Here is a 24,301-nt window from a genome sequence, read left to right on the forward strand (position 1 = left end):
ATTCTTTCTTAGGTTAGTGTTTTATAAGTTGGACTTTGTAAGTTTATAAGGTTATTCTCTCACTTTTCTTATTTTTTGTCTTCGGAGTTTTTTTTTTGTTTTTCCCTTACTTTTCTCTCTTTCTCTCTCGCCTTTTCTTTTCTTTCTTTTTCTATTATGCTTCTGCCCAGTCGGCACATATAAAAGGAAGGAAAAATTGATTTGTTTTATTTTTTAATGGCAAATAACCATTTTACCCTTAATGATTATCAAAGTCTGTTCATCCTAAAATTTTAGCCAGATTTTATTCAATATATTTTAAGATTTCTTGTAAATTTTCAGCTCAATCTGATGGTCGGATTAAAAATTACATTCAATAACATAAAACTAGTCAAATTGTAATTTTTTAACAAATTTCTTAATTTCTCCAAAAATTCTGAAATTTTAAACCAAACTAAAACATTATATTAGAAGGTTCCACATTAATTTTTAGAACTTTTTGATAATTTAATCAAGAATTATAATTTTTTTATATATAAAATTAATAAAAAATTATTGATAAAATCTTGGATTGTACTAAAGACCACCCAAGCCTTTGTATTGTCTCCGCCCTTGGTTCTAATGTCAGTAGATGCTCCTGGGTAGTGTATTTTTTAGATAATTTTAAGATCCGCCTCAAAAGGTCACCTGCTCCCGAAGACAGAAAAGCTACTTCCACATAATAAGCGTCCTGCCATGTTGTCGCTCATCCATGGCCTCATGGCCTTGTAACGTACTGATTTCTTCTAATACAGTCATATCTTGGACCGAAACATTAGTCCAACGTTTGACAAGACCGGTACAAGTGCGTTCGCTAGAATCCCTTTGATCTCATGCGATCAAATTCGGAGAAAATGGTGTATCTTTAATTGTTTTTAACTTTTCAGCAACCAATCGAACAGAATTAGCGGATCAGCATGATACTAGGTATTTAATTCAATCTGCACTTTTCATGAAAATAAAAGGACAACCTTCTCCAGTACAATTTCGGTGCATCTGATTACATGCCAAAATAAATATTTCATCCAGGATCAAGCAGTAGATATCTCCCCTTCACCTCCTGCTCCTCACCCCTTGTTGCACTGCCATCCACATGTCAATTCCTTAAGCATACACATCAATTTCTTCTGCAAAAAAACATAAATTGAAGTTATTTTAAAATTTGTGCTATTAACTACAAGGTGCAGGTAGAAAAGTTTATAACTTGAATAATTAACGAGATTTACGCAAAAATTGAAGATTCTGCTTTCGGGGACTCCCGTTTGGTTCCTGCTATTGATTCGTTCTGGAGACTGGACCCGGCTACTGGTTTGCTTCACCATCTCCGTCATTTTCAATTCGCTCGTACCCCCATTGCCTTTCTCTTTGCTGAAACATTCTAAGAAATGATCCCCGAATCCTTGTTGATGCACCTGACCATTTCCATTTCTGGATTCTGGTCATGCAAGCATTTTTCTTAAGAGTTTGGTAATGCCACCAGGCATATTCTACAATGTACTTCGCTTGTTTCAAAAATGAAAGATTGGAGTTACCTTTGACTTGGGCCTAGAGTTCCGTTTGAACCACTCCATAGAACCAGCGCACCTTAGGTCGCTGGCATAGACTAGAAGCTGAGCCCGGCGATCAAAACCACGAGTTCTTGTGGTTTTCTTGGTGGTACGTAGGATCGTGTTTTTGCTGTAAACGTTTTCTTGGGGATTCAGTATACATGCTGATAATTACTCCTTTGGTGTTGGCCCTAGCTTTCAGAATCTTATTCCTTAGATTTTTCTCTACCCCTGTTTTTTCTCACGTCTATACTGGGGGGTATATCCATGAAAATGTTCTTCTATCTCTTCACAACGGGTACAGCTCAATTAAAATATCCGAACTCAGCCTAAGCCCAATACTGTTTTAGTATACGGACCATTTAATGATATTATTACAAACCCTCGTCTTCACGTTTAATATAGTGTTTGTTTGTTTTTTTTTTAATTTTTAATTTTTAAATTATTTTAATATGTTAATATCAAAAATAAATTTTTAAAATAAAAAAATATTATTTTAATATTTTTCTAAATAAAAAATACCTTAAAAAAACAAACACTGTTAAACATGTTAATATTTTAATATGCATCGCGGGCGGGACAGATTTAAAAAAAGCAGAACAAATTCTATAAGATAAAGGAAGGAGAAAATGGGCAGATTCAGAAGCTGAAAGAAAAGAAAAGCAAGGAAAGAAAACAGCAGCATGACCCTAGGCTCTTCTGTAAAGGAAAAAAAACTAAAAAGAAAGCTTAAATACCACACCCCAAACCCAATGAATTTCAAAATCAATTACTGAATCCACAATGCATTACTGAGTTCTTTTAGTTTTTGTTCGTAATTTGCAATGTAGCAATGATTTATATCCTTTGGTAGCGTGAAAATTATATTTTTTATGACTGATGGTCATGGGTTTCAGGCAGAAGGGTAGAGGACATACTTTTGGTCTGATTTGGTTTGGCTTAGAGGGCGTGGGGTGTGAGTGAGAGAGAGAGAGATTAAGAGGGAGAGTAGATGCCCAAGATCTAGCGTATTCTAGCTTGGAAATGCCTCTGGTTTGATAGGCAAGCAGGGTCAGGTCAGTAAAGGAAGCACGACAAGTAATGAACTTGGTAATTGATAAAATTTGAACATTTTACAAAATTTCTTTCAAGTTACGTTTTTTATAAGATGTAACGTAAAAAGATAGAAAAATTATATGTTCTCAATCGATCAAAATTTTCAAATTGGATAAAATGATGAAAGTATCTCATATATATATATATATATATATATATATATATATATATATATATATATATATATATATATATATAAAGTTCTCTCTTTTTCAATCCTTTTCTCCCTTCCCTTCTCTCTGTTCATCTCTTCTTTGTTTCAATTAAAACTCTAAATCGAACAAAATTGCAAGAGCAAGAACCAACTCTCCTCATAATCACATAATTATGACACAAAGTAAATTAAATTTAGCACCAGACTTGTTTTTTCTTCCACCCCTCATTTCAAAACCCAACATGTCCTTTTACAATTAGTGTGCAGTCGTATAGAACGAAAAAACATGTGTGTTCTGGCCCGTTTTGGTGCTGGATTTTTTTTTATTTGGGGTTGTTGTGTGGTGGTTTCCTGGTTGGTGAGAGAGGGTTTGTTGCGGGCTGCTTTTCTTGTGGTGTCCATCATAGTTTTAGATTCGAGTTTTTCTTGTGGTGTTCATCGTGGTTCAAGACATCATGGGTTTAAAGGTGCCATTTGATTGTGTAGGTTGTCTTTATGAATTCTCAGACCAGGAAAGGCTCATGTTACTTCCTCTGCATTCCCAGTCAGACAGACCAAGAAGAACAAGGAATGACAATTCATGAATTAAATATTGAAATTGAGCTTGAGTTCACGTTGCTTGGGTGCTGACAATTCATGAATTAAAGATTTAAAACTGACATTTATTTTTCTTTCTATTTTTTGAATCTTTAATTCATGAATTGTCAACACATCACATCCCACGTCCATGCAAACCCTATGCCATAATCAAGAAATGATGCTTTTTTGGCAAAACTAACCATAACTACGGACACTGCACGATTTTGAGCCCCTAACAGTTAATGATGCACCGTCAAAACAACATTAACGACAATATTTTTTTTGGAAGGGAGCTGAGTTCATCAGAATCTATGAGGCAGGAAAACCAGTCTCTTCAGCCTCTCTTTTTTTTTTAGTTTAACAAAAATATTTAGGTCAGTTTACACGCACCTCGACTAATTTTACGGGCCCTGAAGTTAACAACCATGTAAGTCTCCAGTGACCATCATATGAGCAACCACAAGGCTCGAACCTGAAACCACAGAGAAAACAAACCTCTTGATCCTAAACTCTTATCACTGGGCTACTACCTAAATGATTTCTTCAGCCTCTCTTTGATGAGTGGCCTAATGCAAGGATATGAATTCCTATTTCATTGATCAAAGATATGTTAAGAGCTCGTCTGATGTTCAGCGCCTATCAATGGCCATTCCAATGGCTCCTAGCTCTGATGCGAGGACTTCTCATTCCCCAAATGGTAAGTGTGTTTCCATCTGGAACATGCGTTCCACAACCTTCTATCCTAGGCAACCCCAGGACTTGATGGAAAACAAATAAAAGAATTCTAATTATACTGTATGTTTTCATGCAGATGCTTGAAACGAATTTGGGAATTCATATTGCAAATAAAGTGTTTGGTGAAATAACAATGTGAAAGTTTTAAATGTTTATGCTTTGATGGTAAAATGATTATTTTATATTTTTAACATTGAAACGGCTGTTTAATCGTTAACACCGGAATGTAAGGAGTTGTATTATTTTTTAATATTTTTAAAACTGTGCTAATTCTTCAAAGTTTTTTATTTTTATTTTTTTCGAGGTTTAAAAAAAAGAAAAGAAAGCTCTGACATCCAATGGTCGTGTGCTGCCCCAGGAACGTGATTCTACTGCTTTATGACTGGTCAAAAAAGAAAGAAAGTAGTGCTCCGAGTTAGAATCCGAGTCGAATAATGAAGTGTAGATAATTGTTTTAGTCGGAGAGGGAGATACCTTGTCGCTAACCTTTTTATTTGTTGAAGTCTAAGCCAATTAAAAGATACAGACGAGAATTATTTGACGGGAAGTATCTTTCTTTGATTTTGGGGATGATCGAACATCAAAGATTCGACTCTATAATCAGCACACCCAGTCGACAGTGGAAAAGGAATTTCAAAGGTGGGGCTAGCTGGAATGGTTTTGAGGTGGTGGGATCGAGAACGAAGACTTGTTGAAATGGTTTCGATGGACTGAGATTAATTGTTGAAATCAACGAGCCCTAGCTTTTTAATATTCCTCTATCCTTGGAAAGATTGCATTCTTTGTCTCTATTTTTTTAATTATTTTCCATAACAAATTTCAAAATATGTTCATCCAACCCAATTAAAATGGTATTGTTCTCGCTTTATTCACCCGTTCCAATTTTTTAACAAGGGGATGTGTAGTGGAAGTAGATGGTAAGGATAGCTGAAACTGACTTGAACCTCTCTTTTTTTTGTCAGCAAAATAAACTTTGAAGATTTACTAGTTGCAATACTGAAAAATTAAAAGAAGAGAAGAAAATTTATCAGGTAAATTTTATAATTAAGTTTTTTTTATAATTTAGACTAATTCCATTCAAAAAATTGATTATATTTTTTTAAAATTTGTTTGGTGAACTAGGTTCAAATTGAAGATGAATTTCAGTTCCTTTCAAAAGACTTAAGTTTTATGGTGTGTAGTCTATTCTTCACTTTATACATTATTTTCTGTAATTATAAGTTATAAATCTAAAAGGTTTAAGGAATTTAGTTTGCACAATGTACTATACCTCCACTTACAAAACACTGTGGTCAATGCATTGTTCAGTGTGTTTTTCTCATCTCTTTTTCATATTTAGCTTTTATTAGAACAAATTATACGTCAATTTAAACTAATTTGTCAGGAGAGGTCGAGATTAAATAATGAGGGATCAAAGTAAAGAAAATCAGAGGGAATAGATAGTATTTCTAGAATTAGGGTGAAATACCTATTCTGCCATTAGAAAAAGACAAAAAAAATAATATTATTATTTTAATATATTTATATACAAAAAAAACATTTTAAAAAAAACCATTACTCATGACAATTAAAAAACAGCCAACAAGAATGACAAGCTTGGGATCCACAGGGTTTCATTGACTTTTTTATATTAATTTGGGAGAGATCAAAATTTAGCTGAAATTCCAGCCCCTTCAATTCACACTCCGTTTTTTGGGTTCCAACGCGTTTACGGTATTGGAAGAAAAGTCAAAACTACTGGTAAGCCTCCTGCAACTAGTTACTGGAAATGAAAATATATTACTCTTTTCCCAGAAAGAAAACATGAATGCGACACCCCATAGTTTAATTCGAGACAGACAAATAACGAGCAATGCTTTCTATTTCTGGTTTCCTTTTTCTCAAAAGTTTTTTATTATGCCGCGCGGTGCTTCTCTTAGAATTTTCAATGGAAAATGGGTGATAAAAGCTTGTTTTTAGACGTGAAAATTTCATCATTAATTCCATTGACAATTTTTAGTATCGATAGAATTAATCTTCTTTATATGCTGATAAAATTAATATTCCATCTGCATTTTTTAAATTTATAGTGTAATTAATACCTTGTCTTGTAAGTTGATGCCATATGCATAACATAATGTTTTTTTGAGGCATATGTATAATAACTTCAAGCATCTAACAAGGGGGGAAAGCTAAAGAACTTGTTGTGAGATTGTGCAAACGCTACTGATGAAGTTGTTTTTCACCAACTCGTGAAATAATTGGCAGATACGTATCCTAACTTCGTTGCATAGGCTGCTGATAAGTCTCCTATTCATTAATTAGTCTATGGCCAGCTTTTAATTCATAACTTTTTTTCTAAATGGGATATCCTGGTAAAAAACTGTATAATTAATAGGAGTCAGGTGCTAATTGATTATATATGAAGGTCTTATCTATCCCAAGACTCAAGAAAGTTTGGAGAAAACTACACTTCACTGTCGAGGTTTACATGTCATCTATAGTGGAGATGAGAATTTCCAAGTCTAGTGCAATCCTAATGAATAAAATGTTGTACACACCAAATTTTGAAATTATTCATATGCGTAATGATGACAAGTATCAAGTTCCATATTCATGTGGGATAGGTATACTGTTTTTGCTGGGTATTTTAGAGTAAATTTCAACTTTTTTTATTAAAATTTATTTTTTTTTCTTCAAGTTAGTTTTTTTTAGTGTTTTTAGATTGTTTTGATATCCTGATATTAAAAATAAATTTTTAAAAATAAAAAAAATATTATTTTAATATTTTTTTAAATAAAAAATACTTTAAAAAATAACAATTACTAATAAACCCTCTTACTATCATAAGGTCGAAGAGTGAAAACTTTCACACCAAGGCCTTTAGCACAAATACTTTTTAAGTCCATTTGCAGTCTTTTGGAAGGTCAAAGAAATAGAGAAGAGGAGTTGATCGATGGCCTAATAATCCTTACAAGATGCGAAGAACTTATGGTTCTGTTAGGTGCGGGAGGTGTTCATAAGTTGGCCACAATAGTAGTAGAAGCTGCAAAGGTGTCACCGAAGGAGAAAAGGTTAAAAAGCTCGGATCAAAAGGTTAGTTATATTTATTTATATATTAATAGTATAATTTTTTAATGATTTTATAATAATGCGTTGAAAGTATTTTAATTGATATAGATCATATGGATAAGACAAGCTACAACTAGCACAGTGAATTCAAAAACCAAGTCCTCCTCCTCCTCAGATGCGAGTGTAAGTTTGGATATAGTTTTCTAAGATTGAATAATTATATTGTGATCATATATGATTGTGATAACTCATTTCTTTAATTATTACATGTTGGGCCTCACACACCAAGTGCATTAATATCCTTCGAAGGTCAGACACAATCTATAGCAGCAACTTCAGCAGCAGCAATCTTGATAGCGACTTCATCTCTTATTGCCTCTTCAAAGAAACATGAGCTCATTTGGAATGGAAGAAGGTGTATGCCTCAGGTGAGATTTCCATTTATATATATATATAACACCATTGATGATGATTTGATCAGTTTTATATAACAGTACCCTTGATCATTACTTTGATTTTGGAAAGATTTACTTGCCTTCGATTATAATGTAATTATATATGGATGCAAAGAATTTTGGGTATATTGTCTATTTTTATTTTGATAACAAAAAAAATAAAAAATTGCTTTCCATGAAAGGTTGAAACATGCATTCACAAGTACTCATGTCATAATATATACCAAACTTCATTAATTAGCATAACATGTTAGGATCCGTTGTCTTGTTTATTAACAAAAACAGACCATTTTTAAGCCCTAATACATCTAAGGGATCAGTGCACGTTATAGCATTCGATCTTCTAATTTTGAAAATTAACAAGAAACAACTTCACTGCCATATAGACAGTGATCATCCATGAGCCTCTCTTTAAGTCATCGTGGTTATTGCTTTTTTAGCCTCTCTTTCTCTCTCTAATCAGATTTGCTTCCATAATCAACCTTTAAGTCTAATATATAGCTCTCGTATGAGACTTTTGGCTCTATCACTATCAAAAGGCTGGAAAATACCGATAGAACACAGCGACAATATACTATCAAAAAGCTGGAAAATACTGATAGAACACAGCGACAATATATACTATCATCAAAAACTTACCCATCGGTACTTTTTATAATTCCATCGGCATTGGAAATAATATTATGTCAAAATTTCCGTGATGTTTTTATTTTTGTTTTGTTTATTATGAATTCCAAACTACTAATTGCTCGCACTCGTAACTACAATTCCATCGGCATTGGAAATAATATTAACAAAGATTCAAGACTAACGAGAAACTTTTCAACCAACTAATGTTACATACATTATGCTAACCTATGAGTTCTTATAGTTGAAAGATTTAAGTTACAAATTTATATAAATAGTACATAATAATGAGATACACAGAAAATTCTTATATAAACTTTTTTTAAAAAATAAAAATGAATAATATATTAAAATAACTCAATAAAAACAAATAATATGATGAGACAAAACAAATTACATAGAAAGGTAGCCCATCATACCATATCATACCCACTATCATTATCATCATTATCATAATAATTATCATCCCTATCACTTACACCATGACTATCATTATAAATATTATCATCATAAATTTACTACTATAATCATCATTACTATCTCTGTCACAAACATCATAAATTTTTTTATCATACTATCATCAATAAATAATAACATTAATTAATATCTTAATTGTTATCAATTACACATTAATTTAATCTTCTTTAAATTCTCAATAAAATTCATAATTGACTAAAATTAATTGGGTCCAACTAATTATCTAATATTTTTTCAATTCAAACCAAGTAACTTAAATTGATACCTTTTAATTATTATCAATTCCACATGGAATTATTTTTTTAAAAAATTCCAATTTAATCATAAAATTGATAAAAAAAAAATTAATTGATACCTATTAAATTAATAATTATAATTTCTTCAATTCTAACACATTTAGGTTATAAAATCACACTTAATTTTATTAAGTGACAAATTAAATTTATTTTCTTCAAATTCTAAATAAATTTTAAAATACAAATCATATATTATTACAAGCTTTGACGTTGGAGTCCGAAGATGAGCCAAGTCCCTTTGTACAGAGTTAAATACCACTTATACATGTTTTTATCAATTGAAAAAAGGCTTGGCAGAAAATCTGGCGCCAAACTTAACCACCGTTATATTTTGTGATGTTTCCTAGCGGAAGGGGACACATTGATGTTGTGCATACTGGATCGAAAGCAAACACAAAAATAACACAAAACAAGCAAATTTACGTGGTTCCCCAAAACCGGGTACGTCCACGGAGGCAGCAGATTGTATATTAATGGAGGAATGATACAAACACTCAACTCAACCCAGTACAATCCCACAAAACCCAGTGTTTCACTCTTCACTCGGTGTTTCTCTCAAATCTACACTTGCACTCTCTCTCAAAGTTGCACTGTCTTCTTCTCTCTGCACTTCACTACACACACTGCACTCTCTTGCACTCTCTTTATAGGTGAATGGAGAAGCATTGGCAGCAACCCATGTGCAGAACCAACTACTACAATGACAAAAGTCATGGTGGTTGGAGAAAGGTTGACAAAAATGTTGACAATTGCTACAAATCTCCACCTTGGCAAGATTTTTCCATGCAATCCTCGTGATCAATCAATGCTGCCTCTAACGCGCCATATGGCGCTGCACCCTGAAGGTGCTCAACACCGAGAGATGTTGACCAAGTCCAAACAATGTTGGAACTTGATCCCTGAGACACATTTTGTGAGCATGTCAGCTGGATTATCTGCGGTACCAATCTTCTGTAGCAGAATATCCCCTTCATCCACAATTTCTCGAACAAAATGAAATCGAACATCGATGTGCTTGGTGCGGGAATGATGAACCTGATTCTTTGCAAGACAAATAGCACTTTGACTATCACAATGGACATCCACGTGCTCTTGAACAATTCCCAAATCTTCAATCAACCCATGTAACCAAATAGCTTCCTTGAAAGCTTCCGTTACTGCCATGTACTCTGCCTCAGTTGTTGACAAAGCTACTGTTGATTGTAACGTTGACCTCCAACTTACAGGCCCTTTAGCAAGTGTAAACACATAGCCTGTTGTGGAACGACGCTTGTCTAAGTCACCAGCATAGTCTGAGTCCACATAACCAACTAAATTTTGTCCGAGTCTATCATCCTTCTCAAACTTCAAACCAATATCAGTTGTGCCATGAATGTACCGTAGAATCCACTTAACTGCCTGCCAGTGACCCTTTCCCGGATCATGCATATATCTGCTCACCATACTGACAGCATGTGAAATATCTGGTCTCGTACAAACCATTGCATACATTAATGCACCAACTGCATTTGCATAAGGAATTTGAGCCATCTGTTTGCGCTCTTCCTCTGTGTGTGGAGACATTGAAGCACTTAGCTTAAAATGAGGAGCTAAAGGTGTGCTTACAGGCTTGGTCTTACCGTCTACCCCAAATCTCTGTAGAATTTTCTTCAAGTATTGGGTCTGTGTCAAACAGACTGTGCCTTTTCTTCTGTCTCTCTGAATCTCCATGCCAAGAATCTTCTTAGCTTCTCCAAGGTCCTTCATTTCAAACTCAGTTCTCAGTTGAGCTTTCAGTCTATCAATCTCCACCTTGCTCTTCGATGCGATCAACATATCATCCACATATAAGAGCAAATAGATGAAAGAACCATCAAGAAGTTTGCGAAAATATACACAGTGATCAAACTGACTCCGTGTGTATCCATGTTCTGCCATGAACTTATCAAATCGCTTATACCACTGGCGAGGAGATTGTTTCAATCCATACAATGACTTCTTCAGTTTACAAGCCCAATTCTCTTTCCCAGTGACTTTGAAACCATCTGGCTGAGACATGTAAATTTCCTCTTCCAAATCTCCATGTAGGAAGGCAGTTTTCACATCAAGTTGGGCTAACTCCAAATCAAACTGTGCAACCAAGGCTAACAGAATACGGATTGATGAATGCTTAACAACTGGAGAGAATACCTCATTATAATCTATCCCCTCCTTCTGAGCATAGCCTTTTGCTACCAATCTTGCTTTGAATCGAATGTTGTCTTTTCCAGGATTACCTTCCTTCTTAGCATATACCCACTTGCAACCAATTGTCTTCTTTCCTTTAGGGAGTTGTACCAAATCCCAAGTCTGATTCTTGTGGAGAGATTTCATCTCTTCATCCATTGCCTCTTTCCATTTTGCACTTTCTACACTCTGTACTGCTTCTTTGTAGGTGTAGGGGATTCCATCATCAATCACCGGAAGTGCATAAGCCACCATGTTACAATACCGAGCAGGTTTCTTAATAACTCTTTTCGGTTTACTCGTTGCAATGGATTCTTGTTGTGTGGTTGCTGGAGTTGTTGCATCCTCTTCATCTGAACTTTCATCTGGATCTCCTTCAATAGGGATTGTCTGAACAGTCTTTACAGGAATGACTGAAGTCTCCAACTCCACCTGTTGTGCATCACCAGACTGTTTTTCCTTCTCCTGTGATTTCCCTTGCTGTAACATGCCAGACTCATCAAAAGTGACATCTCTACTCAAAATCACTTTCTTTGATTCAGAACACCAGAGTCTGTAGCCTTTCACTCCTCCACTAAAGCCCAAAAATATAGCTTTCTTGGCTCTAGGATCTAGCTTAGACTCAGTAACATGATAATATGCTGAGCAACCAAATATACGCATAGAGTCATAATCATTTGCAGGAGAGCCTGACCATACCTCTAAGGGGGTTCTTCCATTTAATGCTGCTGAAGGTAGCCGGTTAACAATATGACGAGCATAGTTTAATGCCTCGCCCCAGAACACTTTGCTTAGTCCCGAATGTGATAGCATACATCGGACTTTCTCCACCAATGTGCGGTTCATGCGTTCTGCTACTCCATTCTGCTGTGGTGTTTTGCGAACAGTAAAATGTCGCTTGATCCCTTCATTCTGACAAACTTCAAAGAAAGGATCTGAAGTGTACTCGCCACCATTATCTGACCGAAGAGTCTTAACTCTCCTTCCAGTTTGAGTCTCCACCATTTTCTTCCATTTCAGAAAGATATCAAGGACCTCATCCTTGTGTTTCATCATGTACACCCATACTCGTCTTGAGAAATCATCAATAAAAGTAACAAACCAACGATTACCTCCAATAGATTCATTCTTTGAAGGTCCCCATACGTCTGTGTGAACATAATCTAGGATCCCTTTTGTGTTGTGTACTGCAGTGCCAAACTTGACCCTTGTTTGTTTTCCAAGAACACAATGCTCGCAGAACCCATGCTTCCCAGTCTTGGCGCCTTTTAACAGACCTTGCTTGACTAATCCTTGCAAAGCCTTTTCACCAGCATGCCCTAAACGCATGTGCCAAAGTCTGGAATTATCTGCTTCATCATCTTCTATGCTTTTGGAGACAGCTGCTGTACCAGTAACTGTAGATCCATCCAGGAAATATAAGTTTCCTTTCCTCGTGCCTCTTAAGACAACTAATGCACCACGGATTGCTCTTAAGACTCCACCATGCATGATAATCTTATAACCACTGGATTCTAGGACTCCAAGTGAGAAGAGATTTTTCTTCAAATCAGGTACATACCGTACATCTGTTAGTGTCTTGACTACCCCATTATGCATCTTCAGATGGATAGTCCCAATCCCTTTGATCTCACTAACATCATCATTACCCATCAACACAACTCCTCCATCGAACTCCTCGAGTCTCGAGAATAAGTGCTTGTTAGGGCACATGTGATAGGAACATGCAGAATCAAGAATCCATTCACCACAATGGTTTTCTGGTGATGAGACCATGAATGCAGAGTCTCGTTCATCCTCATCTCGTGCAACGTTCACAGTTGGTTCATCTTTTTCCTTGTTGCCCTTAATTGGACAATCTTTCTTCCAGTGCCCTTTTTTGTGACAAAAGGCACACTCATCTTTTGCAAGATATCGTCTGTTTGATGATTCTCCTCTGGATTTTGAGCGAGATCTCCCTCGCCCTCGAAATCTTCTGGGGTTTGTTCTGCCTCTAACTGTCAATGCTTCTGACGTTGACTCCTTGTGAACAATCTGGTCCTTCTTCCGGTACTCATTGTTCACCAAAGCATTGGACACATCAATGAATTTAATCTTTTCTTTACCATACAGTAAAGTGGTGACAAGATGTTCATATGTGTCAGGCAGTGAATTTAATAACAGTAGAGCTTTATCTTCATCATCAATTTCCACATCTAAATTCTTCAAATCAGCTATCATTTTATTGAAATCATTCAGATGCTCATTCATAGAAGTACCTTTCTTATGCTGAAACCGGAAGATCCTTTTCTTCAAGTAGAGACGATTCTCTATACTCTTTTTCATAAACTTATCCTCCAGTGCTTGCCATAATTCCTTTGCAGAGTTTTGTTCTGAAAAGGCGTACTTCTGATCCTTTACAAGACAAAGTCGGATGGAACTGCAAGCCAACCGATTTATCCTTTCCCAGCTTTTATCATCCAGATCCTCTGGTTTATCTTCTAGAGTGAAATCTAAATTCATTTGGACAAGCATATCCATGACTTCACATTTCCACATGCCAAAATTACCTTTCCCATCAAACTTCTCCACCTCAAATTTGGTATTTGATACCGGGATGTATTGTGGAGGTATACTAGCATTCCCCACTGATTTTTCTTCTGAAATATCAGCCATTATGACGTCTTTGGATTACAAATGGAATCCCGAACTTGTTAAAACACACACTTTTATGCTCAAAAGTGCCAAAACAGTAACTTCGGTATGCTGTTTAACAAAACGGACACCACGGTTGCGTCCGGAATGGTTGAAAATGCTAGGAACCAACTTGACTCGGCCAAAAACGGGTCAAAAAATCACTGAGTTGGCCAAAAAAAACAATCTGACCGAGTTGACTCAAGAAAGGAATATTCTGTCTCTGATAAAGAATATTCTGTCACAGGAATATTCTCTTACTGTTAACGGAATATTCTTATTCTGTCAAGAGAATATTCTGCCACTGTTGGATGACGTGGCTGATGACAGGGTGATGTGGACCCTCTGTTGATGACGTGGATGATGACTCAGCGCCTACGTGTCGGATGACGTGGCTGTCTTCTCAGGCGAGAATTCCGGCACTGACTGGTTTTTCCGGCAGTTTTCCGGCGAAACTTCGGCGAGCTCTACAGGGCTCGTTTCAACTCCGATTTCGACGATCTTTATATCGCCGGACTCGTGTCGACGAGAGGAATCTCCGCAGCTGGTCAAAAGCAAGATCCGAGAACTTTGAAAATTCTGCAACTTTGAACAGAGAGCTGAAAAACGTGTTTTTTCAGTGTTTAAGCTTCCCTAATGCTCTGATACCAATTTGTTGTGCATACTGGATCGAAAGCAAACACAAAAATAACACAAAACAAGCAAATTTACGTGGTTCCCCAAAACCGGGTACGTCCACGGAGGCAGCAGATTGTATATTAATGGAGGAATGATACAAACACTCAACTCAACCCAGTACAATCCCACAAAACCCAGTGTTTCACTCTTCACTCAGTGTTTCTCTCAAATCTACACTTGCACTCTCTCTCAAAGTTGCACTGTCTTCTTCTCTCTGCACTTCACTACACACACTGCACTCTCTTGCACTCTCTTTATAGGTGAATGGAGAAGCATTGGCAGCAACCCATGTGCAGAACCAACTACTACAATGACAAAAGTCATGGTGGTTGGAGAAAGGTTGACAAAAATGTTGACAATTGCTACAATTGATGCATTAATGAACTCGAAGGATGACATTGCAATAATTTAAACCATAAAGCGACAACTTGGATTCCGTTCAAATCCTATGGGGTAAATTAAAATTAACCTAAAACAATATTCTTACCAACAAAACAACAACAATAAAAAAAAAAAGTTCATAAAGAATTAAAAAAGAAAAGAGTTTACAAGAAAACACAAGGACGAGAAGCAGCCGAGAAACCACGTGGGCATGAGTACGTACTAGGGAACAGGATGGAGGAACCATCGGTTTTTTTACCCTCTTTCAATACGGCGCATGGGTGCTATTGCAACAGGACCTAAACCTCCTTCTCCTCCAGGACGAGAAATAAAAAAGTGATTTTTGTGGGAATTCTTGCTGCAAGCAGAGCAAACAGAAATGTATCAGAACTAGCGGCACATTATTATCTTTTAACTTATTGTAATGGTCCTTTTTTACCGTTATCACATCGCCACATTGTGAGGAGGACTGAGGAGCAGGGCTGCGTTCCGATATTTGTGTTTTAATCACAGCCGGAAAATAAAACAGAAAGAAACCCTGTGAAAGGTGGCCATGATCAATCTATGGGCCCTTAGTCAACAGAACCTTTTGTCTCACAGCTACGGGAAAGAGAAGAGAGGAGAAAAAATGAGCCAGCCAGCAAATGCCAAGATGACTCAAAGGCTCACCAAAAGCCAGTGTCTCGTTAGCCCCCTCAGCTCCGTATAAGCCGCCCCCAGTTGTGCCCTATGTGAAGCTGTGACTAGTGAGTTCTGACCCTTTCCGTTTTATTACAGTTACGTGACCCTCTCTCAACCTTCCCTCTTGTTCTCTGTCTCTCTCTGATTTGGTGCCTGAAAACCCGCCCCGTGGTTCTATTCAATGGCTGTTGGAGTTCCCATGCGCCACTTCACGGACATGAAATTAACCGCCCCCCAGATTTATTGGCTTCGCTGTTCGGATCCTTTTTAACCATTAGTGATCTATCACTGTCACAACAGTAGCACGTCATTGCTCTAGTGCCAATCCTAAGAATCCTCCGGATATTTTATCGAACGACTTATCTAACCCTTCAGACAAGTTGGTTAATGGAGTAAATAATCTGAGTTGAGAAATTAATTAGGTTCGACCTTCACCGTAGTTTTGTTTTGCATGCTAATATTATATAAATATTTTCTCCATTGCTCATGAAGAAATTACAGCTAGATTTTGATAATCTTTTCAAGTGTAGAGAGGTTGCGATTCGCAAACACGCATCTTCAATTATAGAAAATATTGCTTGTGAGAGCAAAAATCATACGTTGGAGCTACGACCATTCTACAACCGTGCAATTAAGTATATGATTAGTACAATGTACGAGTCAATGTCATATGTTGTGACGTTTGTCCTCGAGATATGAGCAAGACCGAGCAGGCGGACATGTCTATTTAAGAGTTTTTTTCCCCAGAGAAATCTAGTAATAGCCTATACATTTTATATATTCACTCTAATTATTGATTGGTGTATTTGTACTTGTACCACATCAAATGAATTTAATTCAGTAGATTGTTTTCTATAATAGGGAAATAGCTTCATCACGTCCTCAAAGTTGCATAAATATATTTTTTATAATATTTTTACATCGTATTTCAATGAGTTCCTTCTTTAATGATATCATATATTATATTTTAAGACAGAATATTCCTCGCTGAATTCAATACGAACAAATCAATAAAAAACCATTACCATACCCCTAGCATAGATTAAAAGTAGCTTTGGTTTCCATGCCCAGATTATTTTTTACATAAAAAATAATTTTTAGATATTAAAATGAAATAAAAAAATATAAGAAATCAATCATAGACTTGTAACAATATTAATTAAGGGTAAACCAATATGTGATATCTCTTCAAATTTACGACTCATGTTATGTGACTAAAATAACCCGATAAAAAAATAAAAAAAGTTATAAAGCTTTTTTATATATATAAAAAAAATATGCTAACTTTTTAAACATGTGACTTGAGTTATTAGACCTAAAACATCTAATTTAGAAATACCATGAAGTTTAACTCTCAATCAATTAATATCAATTAATGAAATTGAAAAAAAAAATTATATAAGAGGATTTTTAAAAAATAACAAATCAAATAATAAGGATCAAGATTATTATTACTACTATTATTAATAAGTGATATCATCACTATTATTATTGTTGTTACTGCTGCTATTATTATTATTATTATTGTTGTTCATCGTCATTATCATTACTGCTATTATCCAATTATTGTTAGCATATCATTAATAATAATAATAATGGCATTCATGTTATTATTGTTGTTGTTGTTCTTATTATTATTGTTGTCATTGCTATTATTATTGGTATTTTTATTATCATATTTATTCTTCTTCTTTTTCTTCTTCCAGTTATTGTTATTGTTGTTGTTTTTGTTGTATAGCTATTATTTTTATTATTATTGTCATTGTCATTAAAATTATTATTATCACTGCTACTATTACTACTATTACTGTTACCATCACTATCATTGCTATTAGTATTATTATTAGTATCATCATTACTATCATTACTATTATTGTCAAAATTATTATCATTATCATTGTTATTACCATAATAATAAACTATTATTACTACTATTATTATCAATATTAGTAGCATTATTAGTGTTATTATTACTATTGCTATTATTGTTTTTGTTATTATTGCCACAATTATTACTATCATTATTGTTGTTGTTATTGTCATTATTGTTATTATAACTAACATTACTATTATAATTTTTTGATAGCATCAACATTATTATTATCATCATTATTTTTATCATCATCATTATCATCACTACTATTTTTTTTTATTACCATCATCATTATTATTACTATCACTATTATTACTATTACTAATACTATTACGATGACAATTATAATCATTATTGAAAAAATAAAAACCATGAATTTGATTTGAAGGATAAAATTGAAAACTATAAAATCTTTGACAAAAGAACCAATGAAAACAGTAAGGTAATAGAGGAAGAGGGACCAAATTAAAATCATTATTATTATCATTGAAAAAAAAACACAAACTTGATATAAACGATAAAATTAAAAGTTATAAAATTTTTTACAAAAGAGCAAGGAAAAATAATGAGATGCATTTGTAATTTTACCGTTTATAGAAAAATAAAAATACCAAAACACACTTGCCCTGCATGTGTTGATTTTTTTTATCCTCAAGGATATTTTTGTGTGTTTTATTGTTCATAAAAATATAAATAAACTAAAATACCTCAAAACAAATCTATAATTATTAATATGCCCTGTGAAAATACAAAAACACCTATAATTACGAGGCAAACCTTTTTTTTTTGAAGGCTTTAAATGCCACTTTACTATTGTAGCAAATATCCAAACAAATCTATAATTAATTATACATGTGAGTTTGACAATTCACCACACTCAATATCCCTAGGCTTAACTATACACCAAGCTCGTATAAATATGAGTCTGACAGTTCACCAGACTTAACATCCTTGAGCTCAGTGTGCGGGTCTGACCATTTGCCAAATATAATATATTTAGGTTCAACTATGGGTTGAGCTCATGTACATCCGAGTATGAGAAGGTAATATGTCTAGTATTATTGGGTTCAATAATATGCTGAATTAAGAGATTAACCAATAATCGAACACATAAACCTTATTCTCAATTTACTTGAATTTTAGGATCTCATCATTTTCAATCATAAATAAAGTAAAATTGAAATCCTTGTTTTGTTTTACTTTGGTAAATTTTTGTAAATGCAGTTACAACATTCGGGTGGGTTGAAGTCATTAAATTAAATAATTTACTTATACAAAAATGGATTTGAAGTTAACAATGATATCATTCGCATAAAGTTGTCTTTAACAGTACAAAAGTAAAAATATCTAAAGAATATAGATGGAAGCGTTTGCAACCGGAGTATTTAGCCAAGATTTGATATTAGGATTTGTATATGGAATATGTTATGGATTACTTTTTAAAAGTAATTTTTAATTGAAAATTTATTTAAAAAATTTATTTTTTATATTATTATATCAAAACTATTGAAAAATATTATAGAAAAATTAATTTAATATTTTTAGTCGAATACACTTTTAAAATATACCCAAATACAATTATAAGCGCAAAAATTAAACTATCTTAAAGAAAGTGAATGCCCCTTTTCAGAATTAAAAAAGTATTTGATATTGTGATAATTTTTTTATTTAATTACATAGATGTTAACTAAATAGTTTTTTTTTAACTGATTTTATATATAATTGTGTTCCAAACCTTAATTTTATAGAAGTTTAAATATATTATTTTATTTATTTTATATACAAAGAGTTATCTCATAATAATAATTGTAACTAAATATATATTTTTTAAAATTGTAACTAAAAATAATTTTTTAAACTATAACTATAAATACTAGCTGGATGCAGAACAAAATTAGAAGCGAAAGATATTTTTTAACAGCTGTTGTCACCTGTTATATGTGTGGCTCTAGCCAAAACCCTGGTCTCTACGTCCATGCCAACCTCTCGAGCCACAGCTAGCTCTAGTCCATGTAGCCGTCACCATCAAATTTATTTTTCCATTTTCTCACTAAAAATGTTTTTGTATAACTCAATTTATATCATCTTTCATGTTGTTTTTAGGTAAAAACAATGTTTTCAAGGTTTTTCAATTTTTTTTTAAATTTTTTTTTCTTATTTTGTATTGTTTTGAAAGATTGATATTAAAAATAATTTTTAAAAATTAAAAAAATATTATTTTAAAATATTTTTAAATAATTGTTTTTTAAAAAATAAACATGATAATAAAAGATAGTAAAATAACAACTATAAAGTCACTGTCTACAAACGTAATCATGGCCCCGTTTTTTCTGACACTTTTCTACTTCAAACTTCAAACCACAACGAGGCCTATAAAGTCCTGACCAAATGCAACTTCATTCTCACCTTGAAACCAAACAGAGAAATCACAGGAAGAAGAAAAGAAAGAAAAGTTTTAACAAAACCTTTCTTTCTTTTCATTTTCTTTCACATATCTTTCCTTATTTATTAGGCGATACTAATGGGAGCCTCGGTCGACAACCGTCAATTCCACCTCGAACCCACTTTAAACGGGGTGGCTCGTCCCTTCAAATCCGTTTCAAACCACCGGCCCAACTCTCCGGTTCGGACGTTGAACTTCTCGAACCAAGACTTTAATCGGTACAACCAGAAACCAGTTCCAACATTGGAGGAAGAAGACTCTTCAAGTGAAGATGAAGCTGATTATAACGATCTGATCCGCAAAGGTAACAGTGAATTAGAGCCGTCGATTTTTGATCCACGAGATGAAGGAACGGCTGATAAGTGGATCGAACGCAACCCTTCCATGGTCCGTCTTACAGGGAAACATCCCTTCAACTCTGAACCGCCATTGGTTCGTCTCATGCACCACGGGTTCATTACACCGGTCCCACTTCACTATGTTCGCAACCATGGTCCTGTTCCAATGGCCACGTGGCAAGACTGGACTGTCGAGGTTTGCGGTCTGGTTAAAAGGCCAGCCCGTTTCACCATGGAGCAGCTAGTCAACGAATTCCCAGCTCGTGAACTCCCTGTCACTCTAGTTTGCGCAGGTAACAGACGCAAAGAGCAAAACATGGTGAAACAGACAGTTGGGTTCAACTGGGGTGCTGCGGGGTTGTCTACTTCAGTGTGGCGTGGCGTGCCATTGCATTTGCTGCTCAAGAAGTGTGGGATCTACAGCCGTAAAAATGGAGCCCTCAATGTTTGTTTCGAAGGTGCTGAGGACCTGCCAGGTGGCGGTGGATCAAAGTACGGGACTAGTATCAAGAAAGAGGTTGCTTTGGATCCATCTCGTGATATTATTTTAGCCTATATGCAAAACGGTGAGCTCTTGGCGCCGGACCATGGGTTTCCGGTGAGGATGATCATACCAGGTTTCATTGGTGGGCGCATGGTAAAATGGTTAAAGAGAATAATTGTTACCGCTAAAGAGTCAGATAGTTACTATCACTACATGGACAACAGAGTACTGCCCTCGCATGTTGATACAGAGCTAGCTAATGCCGAAGGTACGTAACATGATATGATATGATATGATATAATAATAGCATATGTCAATATGAATATATGGTACGTCATGAAATTTAAGGGGCATGTGAATAGTAGTGACAACGATTATATATGCTACCTTTGTTGTTTTGCAATGTGTAGCCTGGTGGTATAAGACAGAGTATATCATCAATGAGCTCAATATAAATTCCGCGATCACAACGCCTTCTCACGAAGAGATATTGCCGATTAACTCATGGACAACTCAGAGCCCGTTCACGCTGAAGGGATACGCATATTCCGGTGAGTTTTTACTTTACTTTCTTCTTGAAAGATAATTCTTTGTTTTTAATTTAAGTGGGGGGATATAAATAAATATATCTGTCGATTTTAGACTTTTCTTTTGGTACGCATCCAGTGAATTGAAAGATAATTCCATTACGATTTTAGACTTCTTCTTTTATAAGAAAATCTCTCAAATAATATAAATTATATTTTAAAAATTTATTTAATAATTTAAGTTATTAAATTAAATTGATTTTTCAAAATGATATAGTTTTGATAACTAAATGGTCACGGATTTGAATTTCACTATTTTTATTTATTTAATAAAAATTAAATACAAGATAATGCGAGTTTATACAAATTTCAAATCCAAATAATTTTTATTTAAAAATATATATTAAAAAATAATATAAATTATATTTTTAAATTTTATCTATTATCTCAAATTATTGAAATGGGATACTCTGTATGCCTCTCCTCTTTTAGAACTTAAGAAGAGTTCTTGTACTGAAAGTAATCTTCTTGTCTCACTTGCAATTTTTTGTAAATTAAGGCGGCGGTAAGAAAGTGACGCGTGCTGAGGTGACTTTGGACGGTGGAGAAACGTGGCGGGTCTGTAACTTGGACCACCCAGAGAAGCCCAACAAGTATGGCAAATACTGGTGTTGGTGCTTCTGGTCCCTGGAGGTGGAGATACTGGAGCTACTTGGAGCCAAGGAGATTGCAGTCCGGGCCTGGGATGAAACCCTCAACACACAGCCGGAGAAGCTCAATTGGAATGTCATGGTATGTATGCATGCATGCATGTCCTATCAACTTGTGTTCTTGACTTTCAAACACATCCACCTGTAATTATGTGAATCTGGTCAAAATCAAAATTGTCAACTTTTAGTTAAATAATGTGTCAATTGAAAACTTGAATTTCCTCCGAAAGCGACATAATTCTCAAGTTGGTGCCTTTAGCTTGAATTTCTGACGTACAGCGTTCAAAGCCGACAGCTCCAGAAATTAAATTTGTGGGGTGGCGTGTTCTTGAGCTCACCGGTTATTTTCATGCGAGAATAGGATATCTCCCTTTATACAAACATCTTTATCTAGGCTGAATTGTCAACGTGATTTTATGTTATTGTTTTTGCTCTTTGGAACTCTTCTTATAAAAAAATATTTGCTGTCTTGAATATTAGCTAAACTAAAGAATATAAGATTTAATTATTTATACTCAGTTACTGTCTTAAATGCTAGCTCTTTTCTCTTTAAGAGCTGGTGCAAGAAGTCCTCCGGACAAGGGCTTGTATGAAATTGAATATTAATGACAAATACTTTTACCGAGGTTAAAAATCGATTTATATTGTCACAGATATTCATTGGCTTGAAGTGTATTGCAAACATAAGTTTAGCCCTAACGTGTATTTAAACATGGTACCATTATGATGAACAGGGAATGATGAACAACTGCTGGTTCCGGGTTAAAACAAATGTCTGCAAACGTCACAAGGGTGAGATTGGAATCGTGTTCGAGCACCCCACCGTTCCGGGCAACCAGTCTGGTGGGTGGATGGCTAAGGAAAGGCACCTAGAGAATTCATCGGAGAATATCCGAACTCTGAAGAAAAGTGTTTCAACACCCTTCATGAACACTTCATCAAAAGCTTTTTCCTTGGCTGACGTAAAAAAACATAATTCAGCTGAATCGGCGTGGATAATTGTTCATGGTCATGTCTATGATTGCACTCGCTTCCTTAAAGACCATCCCGGTGGCACCGATAGCATTTTAATCAATGCCGGTACTGATTGCACTGAAGAATTCGATGCCATACACTCTGATAAAGCCAAGAAGATGCTTGAGGGTTATCGGATTGGAGAATTGGTCAATTCAACCGCTTACACATCTGACTCGAACGCGTCTTCGCCTAGTAGCTCAATGCATGGTGCGTCCAATATAGCACAGATGAATTTGGCTCCTATCAAAGAAATTGCCCCAGCAAGAAATGTTGCACTTGTCCCGCGTGAAAAAATCCAATGCAAGCTAGTGAAGAAGGAAATTCTCTCTCATGATGTGCGTCTTTTTCGATTTGCATTGCCATCAGAGGATCAAGTACTGGGGTTGCCAGTAGGGAAGCACATTTTTTTATCCGCTACCATCGATGATAAGCTGTGCATGCGAGCTTATACGCCAGCCAGCACCATTGATGCGGTGGGGTTTTTTGATCTTGTGATTAAAGTTTATTTTAAAGGCGTGCATCCAAAGTTCCCTAATGGAGGGCAGATGTCACAGTACCTTGACTCGTTATCGCTGGGGTCTGTGGTAGACGTGAAGGGTCCATTGGGTCACATTGAATATGCTGGTCGCGGCAACTTCATGGTTCATGGCAAACCCAAGTTTGCAAAGAAACTGGCTATGTTAGCAGGTGGTACAGGTATCACACCGATTTATCAAGTGATTCAAGCTATTTTGAAAGACCCAGAAGACGATACTGAGATGTATGTGGTGTATGCGAACCGCACCGAGGACGATATTCTGCTGAGGGACGAGCTTGATTCTTGGGTGAAGGAACACGAGAGATTAAAGGTGTGGTACGTGGTTCAAGAGTCTATCAAGGAAGGCTGGCTGTACAGTACTGGGTTCGTTACAGAGAGCATCCTGCGCGAGCATGTTCCGGAAGGATCAAGTGATGCTCTGGCTCTGGCTTGTGGTCCTCCGCCGATGATTCAATTTGCTGTGCAGCCAAATTTAGAGAAAATGAACTACGATATCAAGAATTCCTTACTAGTTTTCTAGGAAAGAGAGAAGGGGTGTCTTCAAAATAATATGAAACTGTACGTCCATATTAGCATGGTTTGTTACTTGGTTAATCCTTTCACTTGTAAATGAAATGAGGGCTATTTTCCATGTATTATTATCAAGTTGAAGCTTAATTGCTCTGTGTATAGAGTACTTCTCCGTGGCATAAATCAAAGGTTATAATTCATTATTGTAA

General features: G+C 35.3%; 1 protein-coding gene across 1 annotated transcript; it reads left to right on the forward strand.

Annotated features, from left to right (window-relative positions):
- Positions 1-19,915: 19,915 nt before the first annotated feature.
- LOC133692617 (nitrate reductase [NADH]-like) lies at positions 19,916-24,301 on the forward strand. The gene is made up of 4 exons (XM_062113692.1): positions 19,916-21,058; positions 21,201-21,341; positions 21,877-22,109; positions 22,762-24,301. The coding sequence occupies exons 1-4, from the start codon at positions 20,047-20,049 to the stop codon at positions 24,100-24,102; spliced, it is 2,727 nt and encodes a 908-aa protein (XP_061969676.1). The 5' UTR covers positions 19,916-20,046; the 3' UTR covers positions 24,103-24,301.

This window comes from Populus nigra, chromosome 4 (assembly GCF_951802175.1).
Source record: "Populus nigra chromosome 4, ddPopNigr1.1, whole genome shotgun sequence".
NCBI lineage: Eukaryota > Viridiplantae > Streptophyta > Magnoliopsida > Malpighiales > Salicaceae > Populus > Populus nigra.